We start from the raw sequence: 27,583 nt of genomic DNA, 5'->3' as shown, positions 1-27,583 counted from the left end.
TATTAATGTTTGTAATTTACATTAGCTCTACATATTTTTGCCGTACTGATGAAGCTAAAGAACAAATTGCATGTCGTGTACATTTCAAGGCAAAAATCAAATAGCGATTCTGGTGAAAAATGTTCGATAGGACAGGACACTGGGCACGCTGGCCTTCACCGGTCAGGACACTGAACACGGGAGTCGGGAGATCTCGCTGCAGTGGTACAAAGTGTCGGTGAGGATTTATGCTTCAGGAAAAATGCCAGTGAACTGGAAAAATGTACATCGCAGGAAACTGAGGGTTATGCAGAGAGGGAGAGAGTATTGGGCTTTACTCCCTGGATCAGTTTTGTAACCTGAGAGAGTTCCATAAACCCAACAGAGGCACAGACGGAGGAAATAGGCACAAACGTTCACCCAGGGTTGGGTTATCGAGCACCAGACCGCACAGGATTGACGTGAGAGTGAGTGGAATGGAGAAAGAGTACTTTATGAACACTGAGAGTACAGAGAGACGGAGAGGGAAGGCAGAGAGAGGGGTAGAAAGAGGGTATAGAAGGAGCAAAAAGTGGGAAAGAGTTGGCACCGGGAGAGGACAAAGAGCCGGCGGAGAAAGGGCGAGGCAGTAGGGGGTGGAGAAGAACGTCACGGGCTGGAAAATGCCACAAATCCGGAGATCAATGGGGACAGAGGTTTGTCGGTGTGTCGTGGGAAGAATGGGGTTGCGAGCACTGATGGAGAATGGGATAGGAGGAAGGGACAGAAAGGGTGAGGAGGGAGTTCGAGAGGATGGAACAGTGATAGTTGACGAAGAGAGAATGTGGAAATAGAGGGGTGGAATTACGAGGTAATAATAAGGTAGTTAGAGGGAGCAGAAAGAGCGGGACGGGGGAATGGAGGGAAAGAAGGGGATGGACGGCGAGAGAGGTGAAAGAGGGGGGTAGTGGGAGCAGAAGAAAGCGGGCGGAGGAATTACGCAGGAAATAATAAGATTGGTAGAGGGTGCAGAAAGAGCGGGACGGAGGAATGGAGGGAAAGAATGGGATGGACGGGGAGAGAGGTGAATGAGGTGGGTAGAGGGAGCAGAAGAAACGGGAGGAGGAAGTACGAGGTAATAATAAGATAGGTAGAGGAAGCAGAAAGAGCGGGGCGTGGGAATGGAGTGAAAGAAGCGGATGGACGTGGAGAGAGGTGAAAGAGGGAGGTAGAGGGAGCAGGAAAAGCGGGACCGGGGAACGGAGGGAAAGAAGGGGACAGACAGCAAGAGAGGCTTGTTAGTGTCTGGTGGAGACAATATGGTTGCGATAAGAGGAGGAATTGGTGGAGCACGGAAGGGCAGAGAGGGTGGGCAGGGAATCTGGAAGGACCGGGGAGTGAGAGTGAAGGGGAGGACTGGCGACAGTCATTTTATTCACGTCGCCTCCACTGGCTGTTGACAGAGACCCTGGATCTTTTCAGGAATTTGCGGGCACAAATGTACCGATTTCTCGCAGATGAAAGGCTGATCAAGATCGCAAGGGTAAATCGGTCTGACTGCAGTCGGATCACACAGTCTGCAAGGGGGCGTTCCAGTTGTCCCCTTGTACAGGAGACCGGAGCTCACATTCCTATTCAAGAGGGATAAACAATTTCAACAGAGACAAAACAGCTCCAGCAGAGAACTCGAGCCGTGACCCTCCCCAAGCTAATCCCATGATTTTGATCTCTCCTAACAGACTGTGTCAGTACGCAAACTCATCCCACGCAACCGCTCTCCCCGACGGCCCGGTGCCGGTACCCAGACAGATACCACTGTCCCAATGTCTACCCACAGTCTTGTGTCAGTCCCCAAATAAGGCACTGACCCAATGTCTCCCCGCAGCCCCGTATCCCCCAAACTAATCCCACCGAACCGCTTACTCAACGCAGTCCTCTGTTAGTCCCGATACGAATCTAACATGCCAACTGTTTCAGTCCGCGAACAACCCCCACTCTTCCACCGTCTAATCCACCTGCCCAGCTCCGTTCCCTCAGATCTACGTCATTTAGCAAACGAATCACACTGTTTCTCCCTCTCCTCACAGCCCGGCGACTACCTCCGAACTAACCACATTAACCCATTGTGTACCCATCGCCCTGGACTGGTCTCCAAACTAAACCAGTTCTCCTACTCTCGCCCTTCAGATCTATGTCATTCACCAAGCAAATCCGGCTGTTTCTCTCTCGCCACTCAGCCCGGTGACTGTCTTTGAAATGATCCCACTGAACAGCGCTCTCCCACCGACATAGGTCATACCAAAATAATCCCTGTGTACTGAACTGTCCCCGCTGCCCAATGCCACTTTCCGAAATAATCCCACGGCCCTGTCCTTCCCCGGCAGACACGTGTAGGCCCCAAAATGTTCCCACTGTATCACCCTACACTCTACCCGCGTACAGTCTACAGGCAAATCCCAATGCCCCTCCCTTTACCCACAAAACTACTTCAGTCCGTAAACGAATCCCATATAATCCCATCAGCACTATCTGAATACTCAACTCTCACCCCACACATCAGTCCAAATCTTACCCGTCTTCGCATTTTCCAATCCAGTACTCAAGGTTCTTGTACACAAGATTGTTGGATACAAAGCTCTGAGAAATTAAAATTATTTGATTAATGCCAAGAATCGAAATCTATGTACGGAACTTCTCTCAGATGACTACAAAAGGAATCTGTGATGGGACGGTGTGAAGGGAGCTTCACTCTGCGTCTGACAACGGGAGTATGTGATGGGACGGTGTGGAGGGAGATTCATTCTGTGTCTAACCCAGGGAGTGTGTGTTGGGACGGTACGGAGGGAGATTAACTCAGTGTCTGACCCCGGGAGTGTGTGACGGGTCGGTGTGGAGGGTGATTCACTCTGTGTCTGACGCCGGGACTGTGTGATGGGACGTTGTGGAGGGTGATTCACTCTGTGTCTGACACCGGGAGTATCTGATAGGACGGTGTGGAGGAAGATTCACTCTTTGTCTGACCCCGCTAATGTGTGATGGGACGGTGTGAAGGAAGCTTCACTCTGTGTCTGACCCCGGGAGTTTGTGATGGGACGGTGTGAAGGGAGATTCACTCTGTGTCTCACCACGGGAGTGTGTGATGGCACAGTGTGGAGGGAGTTTCTCTCTGTGTCTGACCCCGGGAGTGTGTGAAGGGGTGATGTGGAGGGAGATTCACTCTGTGTCAGACACCGTGAGTGTGTGCTGGGAATGTATGTTGTGTGTTCAATCTGTGCCTGAATCCGCGAGTGTGTGATGATTCCTGTGATATTGTGGGATCTTCCCGTGCTGTGACACATACCGCTTCATCCCTTGAATTGATTTCCAGCAGGCTTGAATCACGGTTTGAACATTCTTGTATCGCTCTGGAGAAATTTGTTTGAAGCGTGGAGACGTAATAACACCTGTCATTATTCCTGATCCAATTCTCGGAACAGTTTTGCACTGAAAATCACGAACAAGGAACAGTGAGACACAGAGTGAATCTCCCAGCACACTTTCCCATCACACACACCCGGGATGACGCACATAGTGAATTTCACGCCATGCGGTCCCGCTACGTTCACCTGAGGTCAGTCACAAAGGGAATTTTTCCGCCCCCAACATCATCCCATCGCACATTAACAGAACAAGGCACAGTGAATTCCTCCCCAGACCATCCATCACACACTCCCGGAGTCAAGACACAGAGTGAATCTCGTACAACACTGTCCTATCGCACACGCCCGGGGAGAGACACAGAATGAAGATCCCTCCATAACGTCCCGTCACAGATTCACAGGATCAGGCAGAGAGCGAAGTTCCCTCTACATCATCTATCACAGACTCTCCAGTCAGGCACAGATTCAGGCTTCCTCTACCCCATCCCCGAAACACTCACGGAGTCAGACACAAAGTGAGGCTCGTTCCACAGCAACCCATCACACACCCGGTGTGTCAGAAACAGAGCGATGTTCTATTTCTCTATAGCACCGTCCCAACAGGCTCTGGTTTGGAACCAGAATTAAGTTCCCTCCAAACTCTCCAATCGTGCATGCCCGGTATCAGACCAGACTCAGAGGGAATCTCTCTCTCTCTCTCTCTCTCTCTCTCTCTCTCTCTCTCTCTCTCTCTCTCTCTCTCTCTCTCTCTCTCTCTCTCTCTCTCTCTCTCTCTCTCTCTCTCTCTCTCTCTCTCTCTCTCCCCCCCCCTCCCCCACAGCGTCCCATCACAAATTCGCGAGTGAGACACAGAGTTCGGCTACTGTGACAGTGTCCAATCGCAAACTCCTGGGATCAGACACAGTGTAGCTCCTTCAGCACCGTCCGATTACTGACACCCGGAGAAAGGCATGGAATGAAGCTCATTCTCACTCTCCCATGGCACAGGCGCAAGTTCAAAAACAGTGTGCACAGTCCGCACCGTCTCATCACACTCTCTCGGGATTAGCCAGAAGAAATCTCCCTCCACAGCGTCCCATCACGCACTCCCAACATCTGGCACGCAATGAAACTACCTCGGCACCCTCCCATCACAGGCACCCGGAGACAGTTATAGAGTGAAAGTCCTTCCAGTCTATTCAATCACACTTCCTGACGGGGCAGACAGTAATTTGAGTTCCATCCATAATGTCCCGTCGCACACATTCGAAGACAGACGTAGAATGAAGCTCTTGTCTCACGGTTCCTTCATACTCTCCCGGTTCAGACACAGAGTGATGCTCCTTCCACACTGTCCCATCACACACGACCCTAACCCTAACCCACTCTATCTCCCACTCCTCGGGTGAAACATGGTGTGAGGCTCCATGTACACTCTCCCATCACACAGTCCTGCCTACAATCACAAAGTGAACCTCCCTCCATTCTACCCCAATTCCCCCGCCCGTGATCAGATAGGAAATTAAACACACTCTGCACCATCCCGCCTTACACTCCCGGGATCAGTCACACTGTGATCCGCCTTCTATCCAGTGTCATCACACAATACAGGGGTCGGAAAACGAGAGAGTCTCCATCCGCACCGCCCTATCACACACCCCTGGTATCAGACACAGAGCGGAACACCATCCAGACAGGCGTCACCGTTCCCGGCGCAAAGAACACAGGTGACCACCCCCAAACGGACTCAGAACCCCTCCCCCGCCATAGCTTTCCATCACACGCACACTGTGTGAAACACAGAGTCCCATCAGACACACACGGGGTGAGACACAGTTTTAAGCTCCCTGCACACCGTCCGATCACACGCTCACACTGTCAGACGCAGACTGAGTCTCTCTCTCCAGGGACCCATCACAACCTCCAGGGGTCAGACGTGGAGTGAAGCTCCCTGCACACTGCCTTTCATACACTCCCGGGGTCAGATGTGGAGTGAAGCTCCCTGCACACAGTCTTTCATACACGCCCAGGCGTAAACTTGGAGTGAAGCTCCCTGCACACTGTCTTTCATACACGCCCTGGCTTAAACGTGGAGTGAAGCTCCCCTCCACATTGTCCCATCACACACATCCGGAGTAAGACACAGAGTTTTGCTCCCTCTACAAAGCCTCGTCACTCACTGCCTGTGTCAGACACAGAGGGAATCTCTCTCTCCATGGCCTCATCGCACATTCCAGTGGTGAGACGTGGAGTGAAGTTTCCTGCACACCGTCCAATCGGACTCTTCCACGGTCAGATTCTGGGTATTGCTCCTTCCACACCGTCTCATCACACACTCCAAGCGTCAACCACAGAGTGAAGTTCACCCGACACCGCCCCTCACACATACCCCACGTCAGAGATCGGAATTAAGATCGCTCCACAAAGTCCAGTCACACAAGGCCTTGGTCAGACACAGTGTGAATCTCCCTCCTTACGTCCCCTTACCCCCATCTGCACTCTCCCATCACACAGTCCTGCAATCAAATACAGTACCTCTCTCTCCACGATCCCACCACACAATCCCGAATTGAGACACAGAGTAAAGCCCCCGCTGCACCGTCCCGTCACACACACCCGGATTCATAGTGAAGCTCTCTCTCCACGGTGGATAACGCAATTCAGGGGTCAGACATGGGGTGAATCTCTCTGTGCACTGGCCGATCACACAATCCCGCTGTCAGACACAGAGAGAAGCTGGATCCATACTGTCCCGTCAGACATTCCCACAGTAAGACATAGAGTGAATCACCCTATATCATAACCAGACACTCCCGATGTCAAGCACAGAGTGACGCTTCCTCTCTCCATGCTTGAACTGTGATGAGGAGCGGGTGAAAGAAGGGGTTGGTGCCTCACCTCTTCTGCTGGTCAAAAATTCACAGATTTGAGCCTTGGTTTCGTTAATAGATCTGCACTTCGTTTCCATCTCAGTGAACTGGTGACGAAACTGTGACACTGAGAGAGATGATGAAGGATGTTTAGCGTTTACAGTGATACGTGATTGCAGGGTTGAGTTCAACTCATGGTAGTTTCGGTCGGAGGTGACCTTAGACTGACGAATCTGCGATACTGAGAGGGATGGTGAAGAATGTTTCGCGTTTGCAGTGTTACGTGAGTCAGCATCGCGCTACCGCACGGGTCTCAGAGAGTTTTATGTCGGTGTGACGGTGAAGGGTGTCCCAGTAAAGGAGGAGAAAATGGCGGCGCGACACAGCGCGCGCGGCCTCTCTGGAGATGGATATCTGTTACTTGTTAAGTAGGGATCCGAGCACAATCCTGATTTGATGGAGACAGACGTGAGAGCGTGGAGGAACATCTGGAGAATCTTCTGAAATGCCCGCTTCGCTGCCGCTGCTACCGTGCGGTCCGGAATCTCCGGAGGAGAAGGCCTCCGAGACCTCGGCTTTGCTTGTGTCGGCGGCCGGGCCGAGGTCGACAGTGAATGTCGTGTGGGTGTCAGGACGAGTCTTGACTGTGTTACGGTTCAGGCCGTGTTTTTATCGCGGTTAGGGGTGTGTCCGTGTTGTGGTGATGGGTTTTAATCGGTGTTACGGTAAGGGCCGTGTCGGTGTCGCTGTGGTGTTTTACAATAACAATTCAGTCCACTCTCTTTATTTACGGTCTGACTCCACACGGAGTCCGTTCCACTCACCATGTATCGAGAATCCGGCCACTATCACGATGAGGGCGAATGTAACTAGGCAGAGTAGGCAGATCAGACGGTACGGTCTATTTCCGATCTTCACTTTCGACTGTTGATCATGCGCAGCTGTGGGGAGACCACACGACCATAAGATCACAATAAATATTTAATAAGACAATAGAAACTGCTTAATGAATACGTTACTTTATTATCTTAGTGATTGTCGTGATGACTTGCAGCAGATTGAAAAGCCTGAGCATGTAGATGTTACGAAAGATGATGTAATGGTAATTTTGGAAAGTATCAAATTGGATAAATCGCCGGTACCGGACGAAATATACCCCAGGCTACTGTGGGAGTCGAGGGCAGAGATTGCTGAGTCTCTAGCGATGTTCTTTGCATCATCACTCATGAGAGGTTCCGGAGGATTGGAAGGTTGCGGATGTTTTCCTTTATTCAAGAAAGGGAGAAGAGATAGCCCATGAAATTATAGACCAGTGAGTATTACCTCAGCTTTTGGTAAGTTGATGGAGAAGATCCGGAGAGGCAGGATTTATGAACATTTGCAGAGGTATAATATGTTTAGGAGTTGTCAGCATGGCTTTGTAAAGGGCGGATCGTGCCTTACGAGACTGATTGCATTTTTGTGGGGATGTGACCAAACACATTGATAAGGAAGAGCAGTTGATGAAGTGTATATGGATTTCAGCAAAGCATTTTGTAAGGTACCCCATGCAAGGGTTACTGAGAAAGTAAGAAGGAATGGGATCCAAGGGGATATTGCTTTGTGGGTCCACAACTCGCTTGCCCACGGAAGGCAAAGAGTGATTGTAGACGGGTCATATTCTGCATGGGAGTCGGGCACCAGTGGGGTGCCTCAGGGATCTGTTCTGAGACCCTTATTCTTCGTGATTGTTATAGATGAACCGGATGATGACGTGGAGGGATGGGTTCGGAGGTTTGCGGATGACACAACGTTTGGGGTTTTGTGGACTGTTGGAGGCCTGTCAGATGTTACAGCGGGATGCAAAACCGGCTGAGAAGTGGCAGATGGAGTTCAGCCCAGTTATGTATGAAGTGCACGACGAGTGAATCTGCAGATGATAGAAATAAATAAAGACACAAAATGTTAGCAGGACCCGGCAGACTGGACAGCATCTGTGGGAGGAGCTAGTGCCGACGACTCGGGCCGAAACCCTTGTGAAATGGTTCATTTTAATAGGTCAAATACTATGTCAGAATATAGTGTTAATGGTAAGACTCTTGACAGTGTGGAGAATCAGAGGAATCATGCGGTCCGAGCTCAAAGCAGCTGCGCAGGATGACTCTGTGGTTAACAATTCGTACTGTGTATTAGCCTTCATCAATCCTGGAATTGAATTTAGGAGCTGAGAGGTAATGTTGCAGATCTATAGAACCCTGGTCAGACCCTATCTGGAGAACTGTGCACAGTTCTGTTCGTATCACTATAGAAAAGTCGTGGAATCCATAGAAATGGTGCAGAGGAGATTGACAAGAATGTTTACTGGATTTGAGAGCATGACTTATGAGAACAGGTTGAGTGAAATCAGCCTTTTTTCCTTGAAGCGATGGAGGATGAGAGGTGACCTGATAGAGGTGAACATGATGATGTGAGGCATTGATCGTGCGGAGAGTCAGAGGCTTTTTCCCAGGACTGAAATCGCTCGCACGAGAGGACTGGCTTTTAAGGTGCTTGGAAGTAGGTACAGAGATTTCAGGGGTAAGATTTTTTTACTTCGCGAGTGGTGAGTGCATGGAATAGGCTGCAGGCGGCGGTGTGGCAGGCGGAAACGATTGGGTCTTTCATGGGTCTCCTGGATGGCTACATGGAGCGTAGAAACATAGAGGGCTATGGTTAAGTCCTAGGTTGTTCTGAGGTAGGGACATGTTCTTCACAACTTTATGGACCGAAGAGCCTGTATTGTGTTGTATGTTTTCTATGTTTGAATGTTTCTATATACATCACAAACAGGAGTGGTCCTGCAGAATAAAGCGTCACGGTACCAGAGAGAGGACAGTGCAGGCCGACGATAAAGTGTAAGGGGCCACGACGATGTAGATCGTGAGGTGTGGAGTCCATCTGATCGTCCGGGGAGGCCGTTATATCACCCGATAGAACCGGGCCAGAAGCCGTCCTTGAGACTGGTCCGACGTGCTTTCGTACCTTTCTCCCCGATGGGAGGGAATTCGGTTGTGTTAGATGGGAGTTTATGGTTATTCTGGCTGCTTCACGGAGACAGCAGGAAATGTAGACAGTGTCGACGAGAGAGAAAATGTCAGAATTCCATCTTTGGAGTGAGACACTTGGACGGCTGATTAGGGCAGTGTACCAGGCGTGATGGATAGGGACTTCAGTGACCTATTGTTGGGCTGCTCTGTATAAGGGGGTTGGGCCAGGGGAGATTAGTCTGATTTGATTCCGGTGCACCTGTTTGCCTTGATTGGTTGATAAAATGTACACTGACTTTAACAAATACTGTCACATATCCCAGATGGTAAATCACTCTGGGAGATGGAAGTGAGAAACGGAGGGAGAGACGGAGAATGAAAGGAGCGGTGAGAGAGGGAGGGAGGGGGGAGATCCGAAGGGTGGAAGATGGAGGAGGGAGAGAGATACTGGATGGCCTGAGACCCAGAGAGAGTTGTCGACAAATTTACTCGGGAAGGACAGATCAGGCACGGGGAATAATGTAATCTACCTGGACTTTAACAAGGTCTCAGATGGTACACCGCTCTGGAAGATTATGGTACAGGAGTCGGGAGGTCACGTGGCAGATGTACAGTGACGCCGCTCTTGGTCAGTGTCGGTCGCCCTGATATAGGAAAGGCCACTGTGCTGGAAGGTTTACGAGGATGTTGGACTCGGGGGAGTGAGGTATGGAGAGAGGTCGGACAGTTCGGGACTTTATTCCTTGGAGCGCAGGGGCGACTTTACAGAATTGTATATAACCACGAGGGGCACAGACAGGGTGAATGAACACAGACTTTTCTCAGGTTTCGGAAACAAGAGGGCACAGGATTGATGTGAGAGTCGCTGGGAGGGCGAGAGTGGGGCGAGAGAAAGTGAAAGGGAGGAAATAAGGGTAGGAGGGAGTAGAGGGAGGGAGCTGGGGAGAGAGGACGGACGGGAAGTGTGGGAGAGATGGGGAGAAAGAAGGCCATAGGTGGGGAGATATTTGTAGGAGATTGGTGGGGAGAATCTGGATACAATGCAGGAAAATGGGGTAGGAGAGTGGCAGTGATGTTTGGGAGGGTAATTTGTGAGTGGAGGAGAGAAAATGAGAAGAACAATGTTGTCTGGACTCGAGGGACTGAGTTCTGGAGGGAAGTCGCGCAAATTTGAAGTTCAATTTAGGGGTGCACTGCGGCCGTTCCCATCAACAATAAGTATACCGTTTTGGATACTGCAGGTGGAGACGACCTACCAGGGACAAGTTGCAGTTGTTACGTCTCTGGCACCGAGACTGGAGCCTCAGCTCAGAAGCGAAGGAGGGAAAAGAGGAGAGCAGTAGTGATCGGGGATTCGATGGTTTCGGGGACAGATAGGAGAACCTGTGGAAGAGAACAAGTTTCCTGCATGGACTGTTACCTCCCTGGTGCCAAGGTCCGCGATGTCTCGGATCGTGTTCTCAGTATTCTCAAGAGGGAGGGTGAGCAGCGGGATTTCGTTGTCCATAGTTGGATGAACTTAGAGCATGGATTGATACATGGAAACATGATGTTGTTGCTATTAGTGAAACATGGGTGCAGGAGGTTTGTGATTGGCAACTAAATATTCCTGGATTTCGTTGCTTCAGGTGTGATAGATTCAGAGGGGCAAGAGGGGGAGGTGTTGAGTTGCTTGTCAGAGAAAATATTACAGCGGTGCTCTGGAAGGACAGATTAGAGGGCTCGTCTAGGGAGTCTAAGGTGTAGTAACTCTTATAGGAGAGTATTACAAACCATCAAATGGGGAGCAAGAAGTGGACGAGCAAATTTGCAAGGAGATGGCAGATATTTGTAAAAAGCACAGGGTTGTTATTGAGGGAAATTTTAATTTTCCACACATAGACTGTGAAGCCCATAGTGTAAAAGGGATGGATGGTTTGGAGTTTGTAAAATGTATGCAGCATAGTTAATTGCAGCAATACCTAGAGAAACGAATCGGAGAAAGGTCAGTGTTGGATCTTCTGTTAGATAATGAAACAGGTCAGGTGACGGAGGTATGTGTTTGGGAGCACATTGGGTCCAGTGAACACAATGCCATTAGTTTCAATATAATTATGGAAAATGATTTGACTGGAACTAGGGTTGAGATATTTGATTGGAAAAATGCTAACTTTGAGGAGATGCGAATGGATTTAGAAGGAGTGGATTGGGATAACTTGTTCTATGGGAAGAATGTAATAGAGAAATGGCGGTCATTTAAAGATGAGATTTTGAGGGTACAGAATCGTTATGTGCCTGCTAGGTTGAAAAGTAAGGTTCAATGTTTGTGAAAGCCATGGTTTTCAAGAGATATTGGAAACTTGGTTACGAAAAAGAGAGATATGTACAACAATATTGGCACATGGGGGAAATGAGGTGCTCGAGGAATTTAAATAATGTAAGAAGAATCTTAAAAATACATTAGAAAAGCTGAAAGAATATACGAAGTTGCTTTGCAAAATGGCAAGTAAATCAAAAGGGTCACTGCAGTTATATTAATAACAAAAGGATAGTGTGGGATAAAATTGGTCCCTTAGAGAATCAGAGTGGAGCCGAAAGTGATGGGGGAGATATTGAACATTTTTTTTCTTCAGCATTCACTAAGGAGAAGGATATTGAAATGTGTAAGGTAAGGGAAACGAGTAGGGAAGTTATCGAAACTATGACAATTACAGAGGAGGAAGTACTGGCGCTTTTGAGGAATATACAAATGGATAAATCTCCGGGTCCTGGCAGGTTATTCACTTGGACCTTGAGTGAGGTCAGTGTAGAAATAGCAGTGGCTCTGACAGAAATATTTCAAATGCCATTAGAAACAGGGATGGTGCCGGAGGATTGGTGTATTGCTCATGTAGTTGCATAGTTTAAAAAAGTGTTCTAAGAGTAAACCTAGCAATTATAGGCCTGTCAGTTTGATGTCAGTGGTGGGTAAGTAATTTTAAATTATTCTTAGAGACCATATATATAATTATCTGGATAGACAGGGTCTGATTAGGAACAGTCAACATGGATTTGTGCGTGGACGGTTGTGTTTGACAAATATTAAATTTTTTGAAGAGGTTTTGGGGAATGTTGACGAGGGTAAAGCAGTGGATGTTGTCTATATGGACTTCAGTCTATATACACTATATTTGACCAGGTTAAGCACGGAAGGTTAGTTAGGAAGGTTCAATCGTTAGATATTAATCTTGAAGTAGTAAAATGTATTCAACAGTGGCTGGATGGGAGATGTTAGAGAGTAGTGTTGGATAACTGTTCTTCAGTTTGTAGGATGGTGACTAGTGGTGTATCTCAGGGATCTGTACTGGGTCCAAAGTTTTTTGCCTTATACATTAATGATCTGGATGATGGGGTGTAAAATTGGATTAGTAAGTATGCAGATGATACTAAGGTAGGTGGCGTTGTGGATAACGAAGGAGGTTTTCATAGCTTGCAGAGAGATTTAGGACAGTTAGAACAGTGGGCTGAACGATGGCAGATGGAATTTAATGCTGACAAGTGTGAGGTGCTACATTTTGGTAGGAAAATCCAAATAGGGCACACACTGTAAGTGGTTGGGCATTGAAGAATGCAGTAGAGCAAAGTTGTCTAGGAATAATGGTACATAGTTTCCTGAAGGTGTAATTTCACCTGGATAGGTTGGTGAAGAAAGCTTTTGGTATGTTTGCCTTTATATATCAGAGCATTGAGTGCAGGAGTTGGGATGTAATGTTAAAATTGTACAAGGCATCGGTAAGGGCGAATTTGGAGTATTGTGTACAGTTCTGGTCACCGAATAACAGGAAAGATGTCAACAAAATAGAGAGAGTACAGAGACGATTTACTAGAATGTTACTTGGGTTTCAGCATCTAAGTTAGAGGGAACGACTGAACAAGTTAGGTCTTTATTCCTTGGAGCGTAGAAGGTTGATCAGGGACTTTATAGAGGTATTTAAATTTATGTGGGGATAGATAGAGTTGGCGTGGATTGGCTTTTTTCCATTGAGGGTAAGTGAGATTCAAGCAAGAAATGATCATACACGTGTTCAAGGGTAACACAAGGGGGAATTGCATTACTTAGAGAGTTGTAGCTATGCGGAACGTGCTGCCAGTAGAAGTGGTACAGGTAGGTTCCGTATTGTCAGAGTAATGGAGAGTTATGGGCTGAGTGCGGGTCAGTGGGACTAAATGAGAGTAAGCGTTCGGCACGGACAAAAAGGGCCGAGTTGGTATGTTTCCGTGCTGTAATTGTATGTTATATATATGGTGAGTAGGGGTGACATTACACGGGGGAGTAAAACTACTAGCGGTGATTGTGTACAGCTATTTTCCCTACACTTGGAGAAAAGAGAGCAGAGGGTACAGGTCTAGGGTGAGTTGATAAAATGATTTAATTAGGGTGTCAAGAGACAATCACTTTTACCCAGATGGTGGTCAGCCTATGGAACCTAACAGAGGAAGAGGTCGATGCAGATGCATTGGAAACATGGACACTTGAGAGTGAGTCACGTGACCCCTTGGAATGACTTCATCACTGTGAACTCTAACCTGCTTGCGCAGTGGTTGACAGCCCGGCTGATCCCGAGGCAATGGGACGACCTTCGTCCTCATCGATGCGGGGACCCTCTTTCCAGAAGTTCACCTCTGAGTAAGTGGAGATAAGACCATTTGGGAGAGAGTCGGTCAGGCAGATAAGAAAGAGCGTGACAGACGTATGAATAGGGGAGGGAAAAATCGGATAAAGAGAAATGAGAACGGGAGAGAGAAGAGAGAAGCAAGTGATGGGCAGAGATGTGAGACAGCAAGAGAAAGATTTAGGGTAAGGAGTGTGAGAGAGAGGATAGTGACAAGGAGGCAGAGGAGGAGAGCGATGGGCAAAGAGGGGGAGAGGGTGAGGGGGCGATGGACAGGAAGTTGCGTGAGAAAGAATGAGGAGGGAGAACGGGGTGAGAGAGGCGGAGATAGAGTTGGGGAGGGAGGAAGAGAGGTGCTTGCTATCTTGAGGCAAATCAGAGTAGATAAATCCCCAGGACCTGACAGGGTATTCCCACGAACATTGAAGGGGGCAAGTATTGAAATTGCAGGGGCCCTGGCAGATATATTCATAATGTCGGTATCTACGGGTGATGTGCCGAAGGATTTCAGGACAACTCATGTTCTTCCGTTGTTTAAAAAGGCTCTAAAAGTAATCCAGGAATTTATAAATCGAGGAAATCTGCAGATGCTGGAAATTCAAGCAACAGACACAAAATGATCCGATCCCAACGCTCACCTTATAACACTACGACGAAGCACATCTTCCCATCAGCCCTCTCTTTCTGCTTTCTGTTGGTGTCCGGTTCTCCCGGTGCGGCCTTATATATTGTTGAGACCTGACGCAGACTGGGGGCCGTTTGGCTGAGCATCTACGCTCTGTCCGCCAGAGAAGGCAGGATCTCCCAGTGGCCACAAATTTTAATTCCATGTCCTACTCCCATTCTGTTATGTCTATCCATGGCCTCCTCTACTGTCAAGATGAAGCTACACTCAGGTTGGAGGATCAACTCCTTATATTCTGTCTGGGTAGCTTCCAACCTGATGGCGTGAACATTGATTTCTCTAATTTCCGTTAATGCTCCTACTCCCCTTCTTATCCCATCCCTGATTTATTTATTTTCCCTCTCGTCCCTTTCTTTTCTTCTCTCACTCTGCACATCATTCTTTGCCTGTTCTCCATCACCCTCTTGCACTCCTCTCTTCCCTTTCTTTCCCACTAGGCCTCCCATCCCATTATCCTTTCCTGCTCTGCATCACCTTTTCCAAATGCGTTTGCAGCTCTCAGCGTCACACCACCCCCTCTTGTCCTCTCCTATCATTTTGGATATCCCCGTCCCCCTCCTACTTTCAAATCACCTACTATCTGTTCTTTCAGTTAGTCCTTACGAAGGGTCTCAGCCCGAAACGTCGACAGTGCTTCTTCCTATAGATGTTGCCTGGCTTGCTGCGTTCCATCAGCACTTTGTGTGTGTTCCCAGAAATTATAGGCCAGTAGGTTTGACGTCGGTAGCAGGTAAATTATTGGAAGGAGTACAGAGGGATAGGGTCTACAAGTATTTAGAGAAACAGTCACATATTAGGGAGAGTCAACAAATGTATTAGAGTGTTTCAAAGAGGTTACGAAGAAAGTGGATGAAGGGAAGACAGTGGATGTTGACTACATGGACTTCTGTATGGGAGGTTAGTTTGGATTATTCAGTCACTAGGTATACATGGCGAGGCAGTAAATTGCATTAGACATTGGCTCAATGCAACAGATCCTTAATCATCGACCACATGGCCATAGTACATTTCCTTGCAAAAACATCTTCCCAATTCACACACTCAAGTGTCAACCCTTATAGCCTCATAATTTGCCTTACTCCAATTAAAATTTTTCCAGCCCTCTAGAAAATAGGTAGAGATATAGTGAATGCAAGCAAACATTTTTATTCCACTGAGGCTAGAGGGAAAAACACAGAGGACATCAGTTAAGGGTGAAGGGGAAAACGTTTAAAGAGAAGATGGGGTGGGGGCTTCTTCAAACCGAGAGTGTTGGGAGTGTGGAATGAAATGTCAGATGAAGTGGTAAAAGCGGGCTAACTTCATATTTAAGAAAAACTTGGAAAGGTAAATGGATGAGAGGTGTATGGGCCAGGTTCCGGTCAGTGGGACGAGGCAGAAAAATGGTTTAAGACAGGCAGGAAGGGCCAAAATGTCTGTTCTACATGCTGTAAACTTCCATAGTTCTAAGATTCCATGGACGTAGGAAGGGATCACAGTTGAACATGCAGTTCATTGGGGTGCGAAACTCTTGATTTTAGACGGGCATTCAACAACGTCACTTTCATGGGAGATACATTGACAAGATTGCGGTGACTGGGATTCACAATGAACTGGGAATTTGGGCTCAGAGTTGGCCTGGGTACAAACCTCAGAGAGCGGCGGACGTCCGTGAATCGTGGTGTAGTGCACCGATCCGCCCTACGACCTCTGCTCCTAGTGGCAAGGATTTGGATGGAAGTCTGGATATTCCAGGTATAGAACAGAGACCACCCAGCGGAGTACAGGAATGGGCCTGCAATGTTGTCCCGAATGCATTCCCTCTGATATGAGATATTTCAACTTTGGAAAAAGGTACTGTCTGTCGACTCAGTCTATGCCTCTTGTGATCTTAGAAACATCTGTCGGATCTACCGCTCAACATCACCGGAGGCTATCCAAGGCCTTCTAATCCTCCCAATAATGTGGTGAACAGAACTGTGTACAATACGCCGGATGCAGCCTAATCAGAAATATTGATAACGCTGCAACATAACTTCCTGAATATTTGAACCCGGTGCCCCCAACGATAAAGTCAAGCGTGTTATATGCCTAGTTAAACACCCCAGAAAGGGTACCCACGGATAACGACTTTGGACCCGAATCTCCTTCTTCTAATCAACACTGTTTAGGGTCTTGGTTTTCAGTGTGCGCTATCTCTTAATATTTGACCTAACAATGTGCAACATTACACATTTGTCCGTGTGATACTCCATCTGCCGTTTCTCCAACCCATATCTGTAACTGATCCATATCCCACTGAATTCTTTTCAGGTCTTCTACACGATCCACACCACCACCCATCATCGTATCATCTGCTAACGGACCAAACCACTCATCTAAACTGTCATCCGGGCCACTCACATACATTGCAGACAGGATAGGTGCCAGTTACATACCGAGCACTTCATGGCAGTGTTGCATTTGGAGAAGGAAGTCGTAGGGTCAGAACGGGAGTTCGGAGAGAGCCATTTTGATTTTTTTTCTTCTTCTCATCGGAGTTAAGAGTGTCGGAACTGCGCATACGTGTGACGTCGGGCAGTGAAGCGCGGAAGATTTGAGAAGGACACAGCCTTATACAGCTGGCAGTGGATTGGCCGGGAGCAGAGTGAAGGCTTAAGGACATTGGCTCAACGAGCTTAGGCGGAAACGGGCGAGGCAAGGTAGGTTTAGTTTTCAGTTTTTACTGTTATGCAAGTTAATTTGGGTAAGTGCAAGCTGTTGTATTTCAGGAAGACAAGCAGCGTGAGACAGTCACAGTGAAGAGGAGGATCTCTGGGAAGTATTAGAGAATAAATAGCCACAGGGGTACGCGAAAGCATTTCCCAGAAATTAAGGTCAAGGGTGGATAGGGCGGTAAAGATTGCATCTTCATCAATCAAGGCTCTGAGTACAGGAGTCGAGAGGTCACTTTGCATTTGTACAGGACTTAGTATAGTGCTCAGTCCTTGTCCACCTGCTCCATGTGAAATGCCACTGAGCAGCAAAGGTTGCAGAGGGAGCTTTACGGGGATATTGGCGAGACTCTAGGGACTGAATTATGGAGAGAAATCAGACAGATTAAGATTTTATACCCTGGAGTTCATAGGTGACTTACAGAGGTTTATAAAACCACGTGGGGCACAGACAAGGTGAATGCACAGAGTCATTTTCTATAGACTTGGAGAATTAAGGAACAGAGCGCACAGTTCCGAGGAGAGAGCAGAAAGAGATTTAACTGTGTACCAGGATGACAATTTTTATTTAAAAAACGGTGCGCCGTCTGCGGAAGGAACTGCCAGAGGAAATGGTCGATGCAAATGCATTACCACTTGTACACGTGTGAGCTTTTCACGTGACTCCTTCAGAATTACGTCATCAACGTGAACTCTGACCTGCCTGACTTCCTCGTCCCGACGCAAGAGGAGGATCTTCTTCCTTCGCGATGAGAACTTCATTTTGGCGAAGGTTCAGCTGAGAGTAGGTGGGGTCCAGTCCATCTGGGAAACAAAGCAAGAGAATGTGAGAGAGAGACAAACAGAAGGACAAGGGACAGGAAGAGAATGGTGTGGCGGAGTGAGAGACGGAGACACAATTTGAGGGAGATGAGGAAGTGAGTGGAGAGAGAGGTGGAGACAGAGCAGCCGATAGAGGGATGGATCGATAGCGGAAACAGGGTCAGAGATGAAGGCGCTCGGCTGGAGAATGGGAGAGAATGGGGCGACAGAACGAGGAGAAGAAGTCAACAGGCAGTGTGGATGGAGAAGAAGGAAAGGTACGGTTTGCACCTTAACAAGCGGGGGGCCAGCATTCTGGCAGGTAGGTTTGCCACTGCTACACGGTTGTGTTTAAACTAGTAAGTGGGGGGAGGGGGACGAACTGTAAATACAAGGATGGAGTTAAAGGAAAAGAGTGAATAAGAAAACGTAAGAACGACAGCAGAATTAAAGGGGCAGAATCCTCAGGAAGTGATCGGAGCGTATGGCCAAGTGCAAGAGGGATCGATGTTAGAAGCGAGGGAAGTGATGGATGAAAAGTATTATACATGAATGAACGAAGTATAAGAAATAAAGCGGATGAGCTTGAGGCTCAGTTGGAAAATGGCAAGTATGATGTTATAGGAATAACATAGACATAGCTGCAAGAGGACCAGGGCTGGGAAATGAACATTCAAGCGTATACGTCCAATCAAAAGGACAGACACGTGGGCAGAGAGGGTTAGGTATGTCAAGCTGTGGGGGCAAGGGTGCTGGGGAACGACACAAACACTTTTTTATTGGTACAATAAAATGGTGTTTCTTACTCGCTACATTGAAGATCGGAAAATCAAGGACAAACAGGAACACGAACCTCAGACTAGGGGGACTAGGGACTAGGATCGCCGCGAACCTGGGACTTGGAAACAGGGAGCTGGTATCGCCGCGGAACATGGAGTCGGACAGGGGGAGCATGGAGTAGGTAAACAGGACATTAGCCTGACTATAGTGGTGGGGAAGGCTGGAGTCAATCATAAAAGATTAAATAGCGGCACATTTGGATAGCAATAGCACGATCGATCGAGTCATCATGGATGAAATGGGGGGATAATGCTTGATTAATTTCTGGATTTTGTTGTGGATGTAACTATGAAAATGGACAAGGAGAGCCAGTGGATGTAGTGCACCTGGGCTTTCAGAAAGCCTTTGATGAAGTCCCACATAGGAGAATAGTGGACAAAATTAGAGCACATGGTATTGGGAGTAGGGTAACTAACATGGATAGAAAATAGGTTGGCAGACAGGAAACAAAGGGTAGGGATTAACGGGTCCTTTTCAGAATGGCAGGCAGTAACTAGTGGAGTACCGCAATGCTCGGTGCTGGGATCGCAGCTATTTACAATATACATTAATGTTTTAGATGAAGGGATAAAGAGTAACATTAGCAAATTTGCAGATAACACAAAGCAGGGTGACAGTGTGAAATATGAGGAGGATTTTAGGAGAATGCAGGGTGAGTTAGACAGGTTGGGTGAATGGGCAGATACTTGGCAGATGCGATTTAATGTGGATAAATGTGAGCTTACCCTCTTTGGTGGCAAGAATCGGAAGACAGATTACTATCTGAATGGTGTCAAGTTAGGAAAAGGGTAAATACATCGAGAGCTAGGTGTTCTTGTTCATCAGTTACTGAGAGCAACCATGCAGGTACAGCAGGCAGTGAAGAAAACTAATGACATGTTGGACTTCATAACCAGGGGAGTTGAGTATAGGAGCAAAGAGGTCCTTCTGCATTTGTATACGGCCCTGGTGAGACCACAGCTGGAGCATTGTGTTCAGTTTTGGTCTCCAAATTTGAAGAAGGACATTCTTGCTATTGAGGGAGTGCAGCGTAGGTTCACGAGGTTAATTCCCGGGATGGCGGGACTGTCATATGTTGAAAGATTGGAGCAACTGGACTTGTATACACTGGAATTTAGAAGGATGAGAGCGGATCTGATTAAAACATATAAGATTATTAAAGGATTGGACACACAACAGGCAGAAACATGTTCCCTATGTTGGTGGAGTCCAGAACCAGGGGACACAGTTTAAGACAAAGGGGTAGGACATTTAGAACTGAGTTAAGGAAAAGCTTCTTCACCCATAGAGTTGTGGATCTATGGAATGCTCTACCTAAGAAGGCAGTCGAGGGCAATTCTCTGGATGCTTTCAAGAAAGAGTTAGATAGCGGAGACAAGGGATAAGGGGAGAAGGCAGGAACGGGGTACTGATTGTGGATGACCAGACATGATCGCAATGAATGGGGATGCTGGCTCGAAGGGCTGAATGGCCTATTCCTGCCCCTATTGTCCATTGTCTATCGGCTATTGCGTACAAGAGTAAGGCGCTCATGTTACAGTTGTACAGGACGTCGGTGAGGTCACTCGTGGAGTATGGTGTTCAGTGTTGGTCGTCCTGTTCCTGGAAAGATGCCATCGAACTGGAAATGAGTGCACGGCGAAATTTTCGAAGACATTGCCTGGAGTCCGGGTACTGAGTTAGGGAAAGAGGTTGGGTTGATTGCGACTTTATTCCTTGCAGCGCAGGGATGACCTTTCAAGGGTATATAAAGACACGAGGAGCACAGACAGAGTGAATGGGCGCTATTATTTCCCCTAAACCTGGTCAATCGAGGACCTGATCGTTCAGGTATAAGGATAGAGGGGAAAAAAGATTCAACTGGTGAGCCGATTGACAAACGTCTGTTACCCAGATGGTGGTCAGTCTGTGGCACAAGCTGCCAGGGAATTGGTGGAGACGAATGCATTACACACTTGAGCATTTGGGAGTATGACATGTGAGCCCTCCAGAATGTGGTCGCTGTTCCATCACTGACCTGTTTGTGCATTGGTGAGGCGTTCGACTTTCCGAATGTTCAGCTCGGTGTAGGTGGAGGTCAGATCGTCTGCAAGAGAGAGAGAGAGAAGTTTGAGATAGCGCGATAGAGAATCGGGGACAGTTAGGTGCAGAGGAAAGTGAAGAGGGTACAGAGACGGTGGGGGGATAGGGTTGGGGACAGCGTACGGGTTGAAGGGAGGCAAGAGAGGGAAGCGAGACAGGGAGCACAACGACAAAGAGAGTGAAATGGACGGATTGAGTTGTTGAGAGTGGGTGACTGAAGAGTGGCGATAGGTGGGAAAATGGAGCAGAATTGCGGAAAGAGAATGAGGAGAAATAGGAGAGAGAGGGGTAAAGTGAGGTGAGGGGAGCGAGGTAGTCAGTGCGGAGAGTAGGATTAAGAGGCGAGGCAGAGGGGTGAGAGAGTAGAAAGTACATGATGGAGAAATATTGGGGGAGAGAGGATGGAAGTGTCAAAAGGAACGAGAGTGTGAGGGAAAGAGTGCAGAGGGAGAGCCAGATTGAGAGACCGGGGGAAGGTGAGAGAGGGGAGAGGATTAAGAAAGTGAGCAATGAGAGAGAGAAGTGTTAATGGGTAAAAAGTGGTAGAGAGATGCTGGGAGATCGTTAGAGTGCGGACAATATAATCACGCGAGAGCGAGGCAAAAGAGGAGGTGAAGAGGGAGCGAAAAGGAGAGTGAGAGAAAGGGAATAGTGGGACAGATAGCGTGAAAGACAGAGCAGAGAGAGAGGGGGTACGTAAGAGAGAGAGGTTCAAGGAGGTATAGAGAGGGATGGTGGCGTTCGAGAGGAGCGAATGAAAGAGAGCAGTATGGGGAGAATAATTAGAGGGTAAAAAGAAGGGGTGATGAGGGACAAGGGGGAGAGTGAGGACAAGAGAGGGGAGAGTCGATGAGATGGGAAAAGAGGGATAGAGGGGAGGAGAGGGGAACAGTAGAAAGAGTGTGAGTGGGAAATGGATAGAGAAGGGGGAAGAGGTAAGGTTTGCGCAGAGTGCTGGGGGGAGCAGATGGAAAATACGAGAGGGGATCAAAATATATTTTAAGGGGGCTCCCTCATCACTGCATCTCTCATTGCCTTCTCCAAACACCACCCTTCTTAAGGTGCACCTTATTAGCTGCCATCCCACAACCTTCCCTACTTTCGCGGTCTAAGCGCTCCCCTCATTCACCCTTCCACCCCACCGCCTCGACCACGTCACTTCCAAAACACTGCCCCCCATGACATTCTGTCCTCCCACATCACACTCTCTAGACACCACTCCACAATGGTGCCTCGATAATGCCCTCCTATGCCAGTCGCTCCACGCCACCCTTCCCAAAGCACGCCAGCGTCACTGACGTCCCCACCCTCACATTGCTTCCTCCGTGTATCCTGTCCTGCGCGTTCCCTCTGACATATTCTCAAACAGCGGATCATTAGGGTCAGCTGTAAGTTTGCCCTGAGGTTTCTCGACAGGATTCGACAAATTACATGAACACAGTCAAGACAACAACGATGAAACTGACTTCCATCTCTACGGAGCCGGGGAACAGAGTGGGTCTAGGTTTATGTCTCCACGTAAGATACATCAGGTTCAGAAATGGGCTGAGGCTCCCTCATCATCGACCCAGTCAAACACAGAGTGAATCTCCCTGTGTAGCGTCTCACAAGTCCTGGGCTTAGACACAGAGAGACGCTCCCTCCTCGATGTGCCATCACAAACCCCCAGGGTCAAGCGCAGAGGGGGTTTCCATCCACACTATCCAACACACGCTCTCGGAGTCAGACTCAAAATGAAACTCTCTCTGTCTTTCTGCCCCACTCACCTCGGGAAGGTGCCCGTGAGCCTGTATTTGTGCGTTTCTTCTTCATGGAAGCTTCGCGGTCGTCTATCCTGTGGTGGATCCTCTGCGTGTCTGAGCTCAGGAAGGAGAAGTAACCGTTTTCAGAATAAGCCGGTTTTGACAAGGGAGTCTGACGGACACCAAAAAACACAAGATGTACAGCTGAAAAAGAAAGGAAGCGAGAGCTGGGGGGCGGGGTGGTGGGAGAGGAACCGTGGAGAGGGAATGAGAGTGCGAGAGAATGGCCACAGAGGAGGACTTCAATAAAGCCTTTGACAAGGTCCCACATAGGAGATTCGTTTAGAAGATTCAGTTGCGAGGTATCGATGATAAAGTAGTTAACTGGATTCGACATTGGCTGAATGGGAGAAACCGGCGAGTGGTAGTGGATGATTTCTTCCCTGAGTGGAGGCTTGTGACTAGTGGTGTGCCACAGAGTTCATTGCTGGGTCCACTGTTATTTCTCATCTATATCATTGATTTGGATGATAATGAGGTAAATTGGATCAGCAAATTGGCTGATGATACAAAGATTGAAGATGAAGTGGACAGTGAGATAGGTTCTCAAAGCTTGTAGGGGGATTTGGACCAGCTGGAGAAAATGACAGGAAAATGGCAGATAGAGATTAATACAGACAAGTGTGAGGTGTTGCATTTTGGATGGGAATATCAAGGTGGAACACACAGGGTAAATGGTAGGACAGTGAGGAGTGCTGTAGAACAGAGGGACCTGGGGATACAGATACACAAATACTGATACTGATAAATACTGATGCAAAAAAAAAAAACAGTTAATATCTCTCCCATTTCTTTTGGTTCCATGCATAGACTATCACTCTAATCTTCAGGAGCACAAATTTTATCCATTATTATCCTTTTGCTCTTAACATACCTATAGAGGCTCTTCGGATCATCCTTCACCCTGACTGCCAAAGTAACCTCATGTCATCTTTTACCCCTCCTGATTTCTTTCTTAAGTATTTTCTAACTCTTTTTATACACCTTCGAGGGATTCACAAGTAGATAGTGTTGTAAAGAGAGCTTTTAGTACATTGGCCTTTATAAATCGAAGTATTGAGTATGAGAGTTGGGATGAAATGGTGAGGTTGGATAAGACATTTGTAAGAGCGAAATTGGAGCATTGTGTGCAGTTTTGGTCACCAAATTACAGGAAAGATATTTATAATGTTGAACGAGTGCAGAGAAGGTTTGCAAGGACATTGCAGAGACTCGAGAAACTGAGTTACAGAGAAAGGTTGAATAGGTTTCGACTTTATTCCCTGGACCGCAGAAGAATGAGGGGAAATTAGATAGAGGTATATAAAATAATGATGGGTGTAGATGTTGTGAATGGAACCAGGCTGTTTTACGCTGAGGCTAGGGGAGAAAAAAAAAACGGGCATGGGTTAAGGGTTAAAGTGCTGGTGCGTGACCTAGTGGATAAGGCATTGGTCTAGTGATCCGATGGTCACTGGGTCAAGCCTCAGCTGAGGCAGCGTGTTGTGTCCTTCAGCAAGGCATTTATCAACACATTGCTCTGCGACGACACAGGTGCCAAACTGCTTGGGTCCTAGAGCCCTTCCCTTGGAGAACTTAAATAAAAATAAGGAACATTTGTTCTTGAGGGATATTGGAATTCTGGTAGAGAAGAAGAGAGAGATGTAGAAAATGTATAGGCAACAGGGAGGAAATAATTTGCTTGAGGAGTATAAAAAGAGTAATTTTATATACTTTTCAGGACAATAAAAAGTATGCTTAAGAAAGAAATCAGGAGTGCTGAAAAAAGACATGTTGCTACTGTGGCAGTCAGGGTGAAGTATAATACTAAGAGTATCTACAGGTATGTTAAGAAAACAAGAATAGTAATAGATAAAATTGGTCCACTTGAAGATCAGAGAGGTCGGCTATGTATGGAGCCAAAAGAAATGGGAGAGGTATTGATTGTTTTTTTTTTGTTGTTTTTTTTTGCATCTGTATTTACTAAGGAAACTGGAATGGAGTCAATGAAAGCAAGGCAAACAAGTAGGGTGGTCATGGAACTTATACAGATTAAAGAGGAGGAGGTGCTTGTGCCCTGAGGCAATTCAATCCTCAGGACCTGATAGGGTATTCCCTCAGACCTTGAGAGGGACAAGTGTTGAATTTGCAGTGGCCCTGGCAGAAATATTTAAAATGTCGATATCCACGGGTCAGGTGCCGGGGGATTGGAGGGTAGCTCATGCAGTACCGTTCTTTAAAAAAGTCTCAAAAAGTAAGTCGGGATATTATAGGGCGATAAGTCTGACATCGGTAGTAGGTAAATTATTGGAAGGAATACTAAGAGATAGGATCTACAAGTATTTGAATAGACAGACACTTATTAGAAAAAATCAGAATGGATTTGTGCGTGGTAGGTCATGTTTAACCAATCTATTAGAGTTTTTTGAGGACGTTACCAGGAAAGTGGATGAAGGGAAGGCAATGGATGTTGTATACATGGATTTCAGTAAGGTCTTTGACAAAGTCCCGCATGGGAGGTTAGTTAGGAAGATTCATTCGGTAGGTTTACAAGGAGGGGTATTAAATTGGATTAGACATTGGCTCAATGGAAGAAACCAGAGAGTGGTAGTGGAGGATTGCTGCTCTGACTGGAGGCCTATGAATAGTGGTGTGCCATAGGGATTATTGTTGGGTCCATTGTTATTTGTTATCTATATCAATGATCTGGATGATACTTTGGCAAATTGGATCAGCAAATTTGCTGATGATACAAAGATTTAAGGTGTAGTGGACAGTGAGGAAGGTTTTCAAAGCCTGCAGAGGGATTTGGATCAGTTGAAGGAATTGGCTTCAAAATGGCAGAAATGATGTATTGCACCTCGGAATGTCACGCCAAGGTAAATGGTAGGACATTGAGTAGTGCAGTAGAACAGAGGGATCTGGGAGTACAGATACATAACTCACTAACAGTGGCTTCCCAAGTAGATAGGGTTGTAAAGAAAGCGTTTGGTACATTGGCCTTTATAAATCAAAGTGTTGAGTTTCAGAGTTGGAATGTAATGGTGAGCTTGTATAAGATATTGCTGAGATCGAATTTGGAGTATTGTGTGCAGTTTTGGTCACCTAATTATAGGAAGGATATTAATAAGGTTGAAAGAGTGCTGAGAAGATTTAAAATGATGTTGCCGGGACTTGAGAAACTGACTTACAGAGTAAGGTTGAATAGGTTTTGACATAATTCCCTGGAGCGTCGGTGAATGAGAGGTGATTTGATAGAGGTGTGAGTCGAGCGAGGAGATACCTGAGCCTCTAGTGATGATGTCTGTACATTCAAAGGGGACGGGTGAGGTTCCGGAGGATTGGAGGGTTGTGGATGTTGTTTCTATATTCACGAAACAGAGTAGAGATAGTCCAGGAAATTATAGGCCAATGAGTCTTACTTCACTGGTTGCTACGTTGAAGGAGAAGATCCTGAGAGGCAAGATTTGTGAACATTTGTAGAGGCATGATATGATTAGTAATAACCAGCATGGATATGCAAAGACAGGTCGTGCCTTATGAGCCGGATTGAATTTTTTTCAGGTTGTGTCTGAACATGTTGATGAAGGTCGCGCAGCAGATCTAGCTTATAGTGATTTCAACGAGAATTTGATAACGTACCCAGGGAAGGTTTATTGGGAAAGTAAGGGTGCATGGGACAGAAAGGGACTGCTTTCTGGATGCAGAACTGACTAACCCACAGAAGGATTTAGATGGGTCATATTCTGCATGGAGGCCGGTGAACAGTAGAGTTCCTCAGGGATCTGTTCTGGGACCCTTACTCCTCGTGATTTTATAAGTTACCTAGATGAAGGTGTGGTGTTGTGGCTTCGTAAATTTGCGGTGTATACATGGTTGGGGTTGTTGAGATACCCTCAATAATAAGGTCAGTCAGAGATTACAGCAGGACAGTCACAGGATTCAAAACTGGGCTGAGAAGTGGCAGATGGTGCTTAACCCAAGTAAGTGTGAGTTTGTTCTTTTCTGGAGGTCAAATATAATGGAAAGATTGTCGGCAGTTTGGTGGATCAGAGACATCTTGGATGTTCGAGTCCATAGGACACTCAACGATGCTGCGCAGGTTGTCTCTGTGCTTAAGAAAGCATCCGGTGTATTGGCCTTAATCAATCGTGAAGCTGAGTTTAGGAGCAGAGAGGTAATATTACAAATATATTGGACCCTTATCAGACCCCACTTGGAATATGGTGCTCAGTTCCGGTCGCCTCATTACAGGAAGGTTGTGAAAACGATATCGAAAGGTTGCAAAGGAGATTTACAAGGATGTTAACATGATTACATCAGGCAGGATGTAATGGTGGAGCAGAATGAATGGGACAAATGGTCTAATTCTGCTCCTAAATCCTACGTTCTCATGATCAGTTACTTTGTCTGAATGTGAAAAAAATAAATGTTTTTACCAATCTGTACTGGCTAAAGGTTGATGTCACGAAGGTTACAGGATAAGATGCAGACGCTGCCTTGCTTGTGCGATCTAACAAAAGCTAGCAGCATTGCATACCAGGAATGAGGTAGTGTTAACGTTTATCCATCACTGTCTTGGTAAAAGAGTAACTGACTGCAGATGTGCAGTTCTAATTTTGTGGACCGCGGGGAAGCATTCGTAGACTAGCTGATATCCAACAAGTACTTCTTGAATTCGCTCACTGAGTATATTTGGCTGTTGGCTCGTGCCCAAAATTCAATGTTTAAATTTAAGAGATAACCTGTCATTGGCGGAGTCGTAGGGCAACGGGGTCTCCTGTTGAGGGGTTAACCGAACACCGATGTTTGTGTCTTTATTTCAGTTTGATCCCAGGA

The 27,583-nt window shown here is 47.1% G+C and overlaps 1 protein-coding gene across 1 annotated transcript; it reads right to left on the bottom strand.

The window, feature by feature from the left end:
- On the bottom strand, positions 1 to 22,877 carry LOC132390234 (killer cell lectin-like receptor subfamily B member 1; the record flags this gene model as incomplete). Its single annotated transcript, XM_059962842.1, has 8 exons — positions 1 to 1,589; positions 2,531 to 2,595; positions 3,299 to 3,441; positions 6,255 to 6,353; positions 7,051 to 7,167; positions 17,940 to 18,044; positions 20,899 to 20,967; positions 22,730 to 22,877. Coding segments are annotated over 8 exons (942 nt in total), but the record flags the coding sequence as incomplete, so codon positions are not given.
- Between the last annotated feature and the right edge of the window lie 4,706 nt (positions 22,878 to 27,583).

Source organism: Hypanus sabinus, unplaced genomic scaffold (genome assembly GCF_030144855.1).
Source record: "Hypanus sabinus isolate sHypSab1 unplaced genomic scaffold, sHypSab1.hap1 scaffold_809, whole genome shotgun sequence".
NCBI lineage: Eukaryota > Metazoa > Chordata > Chondrichthyes > Myliobatiformes > Dasyatidae > Hypanus > Hypanus sabinus.
Note: the sequence above shows the minus strand (reverse complement) of the source record. Positions and strands in the feature narration are given on the sequence as shown.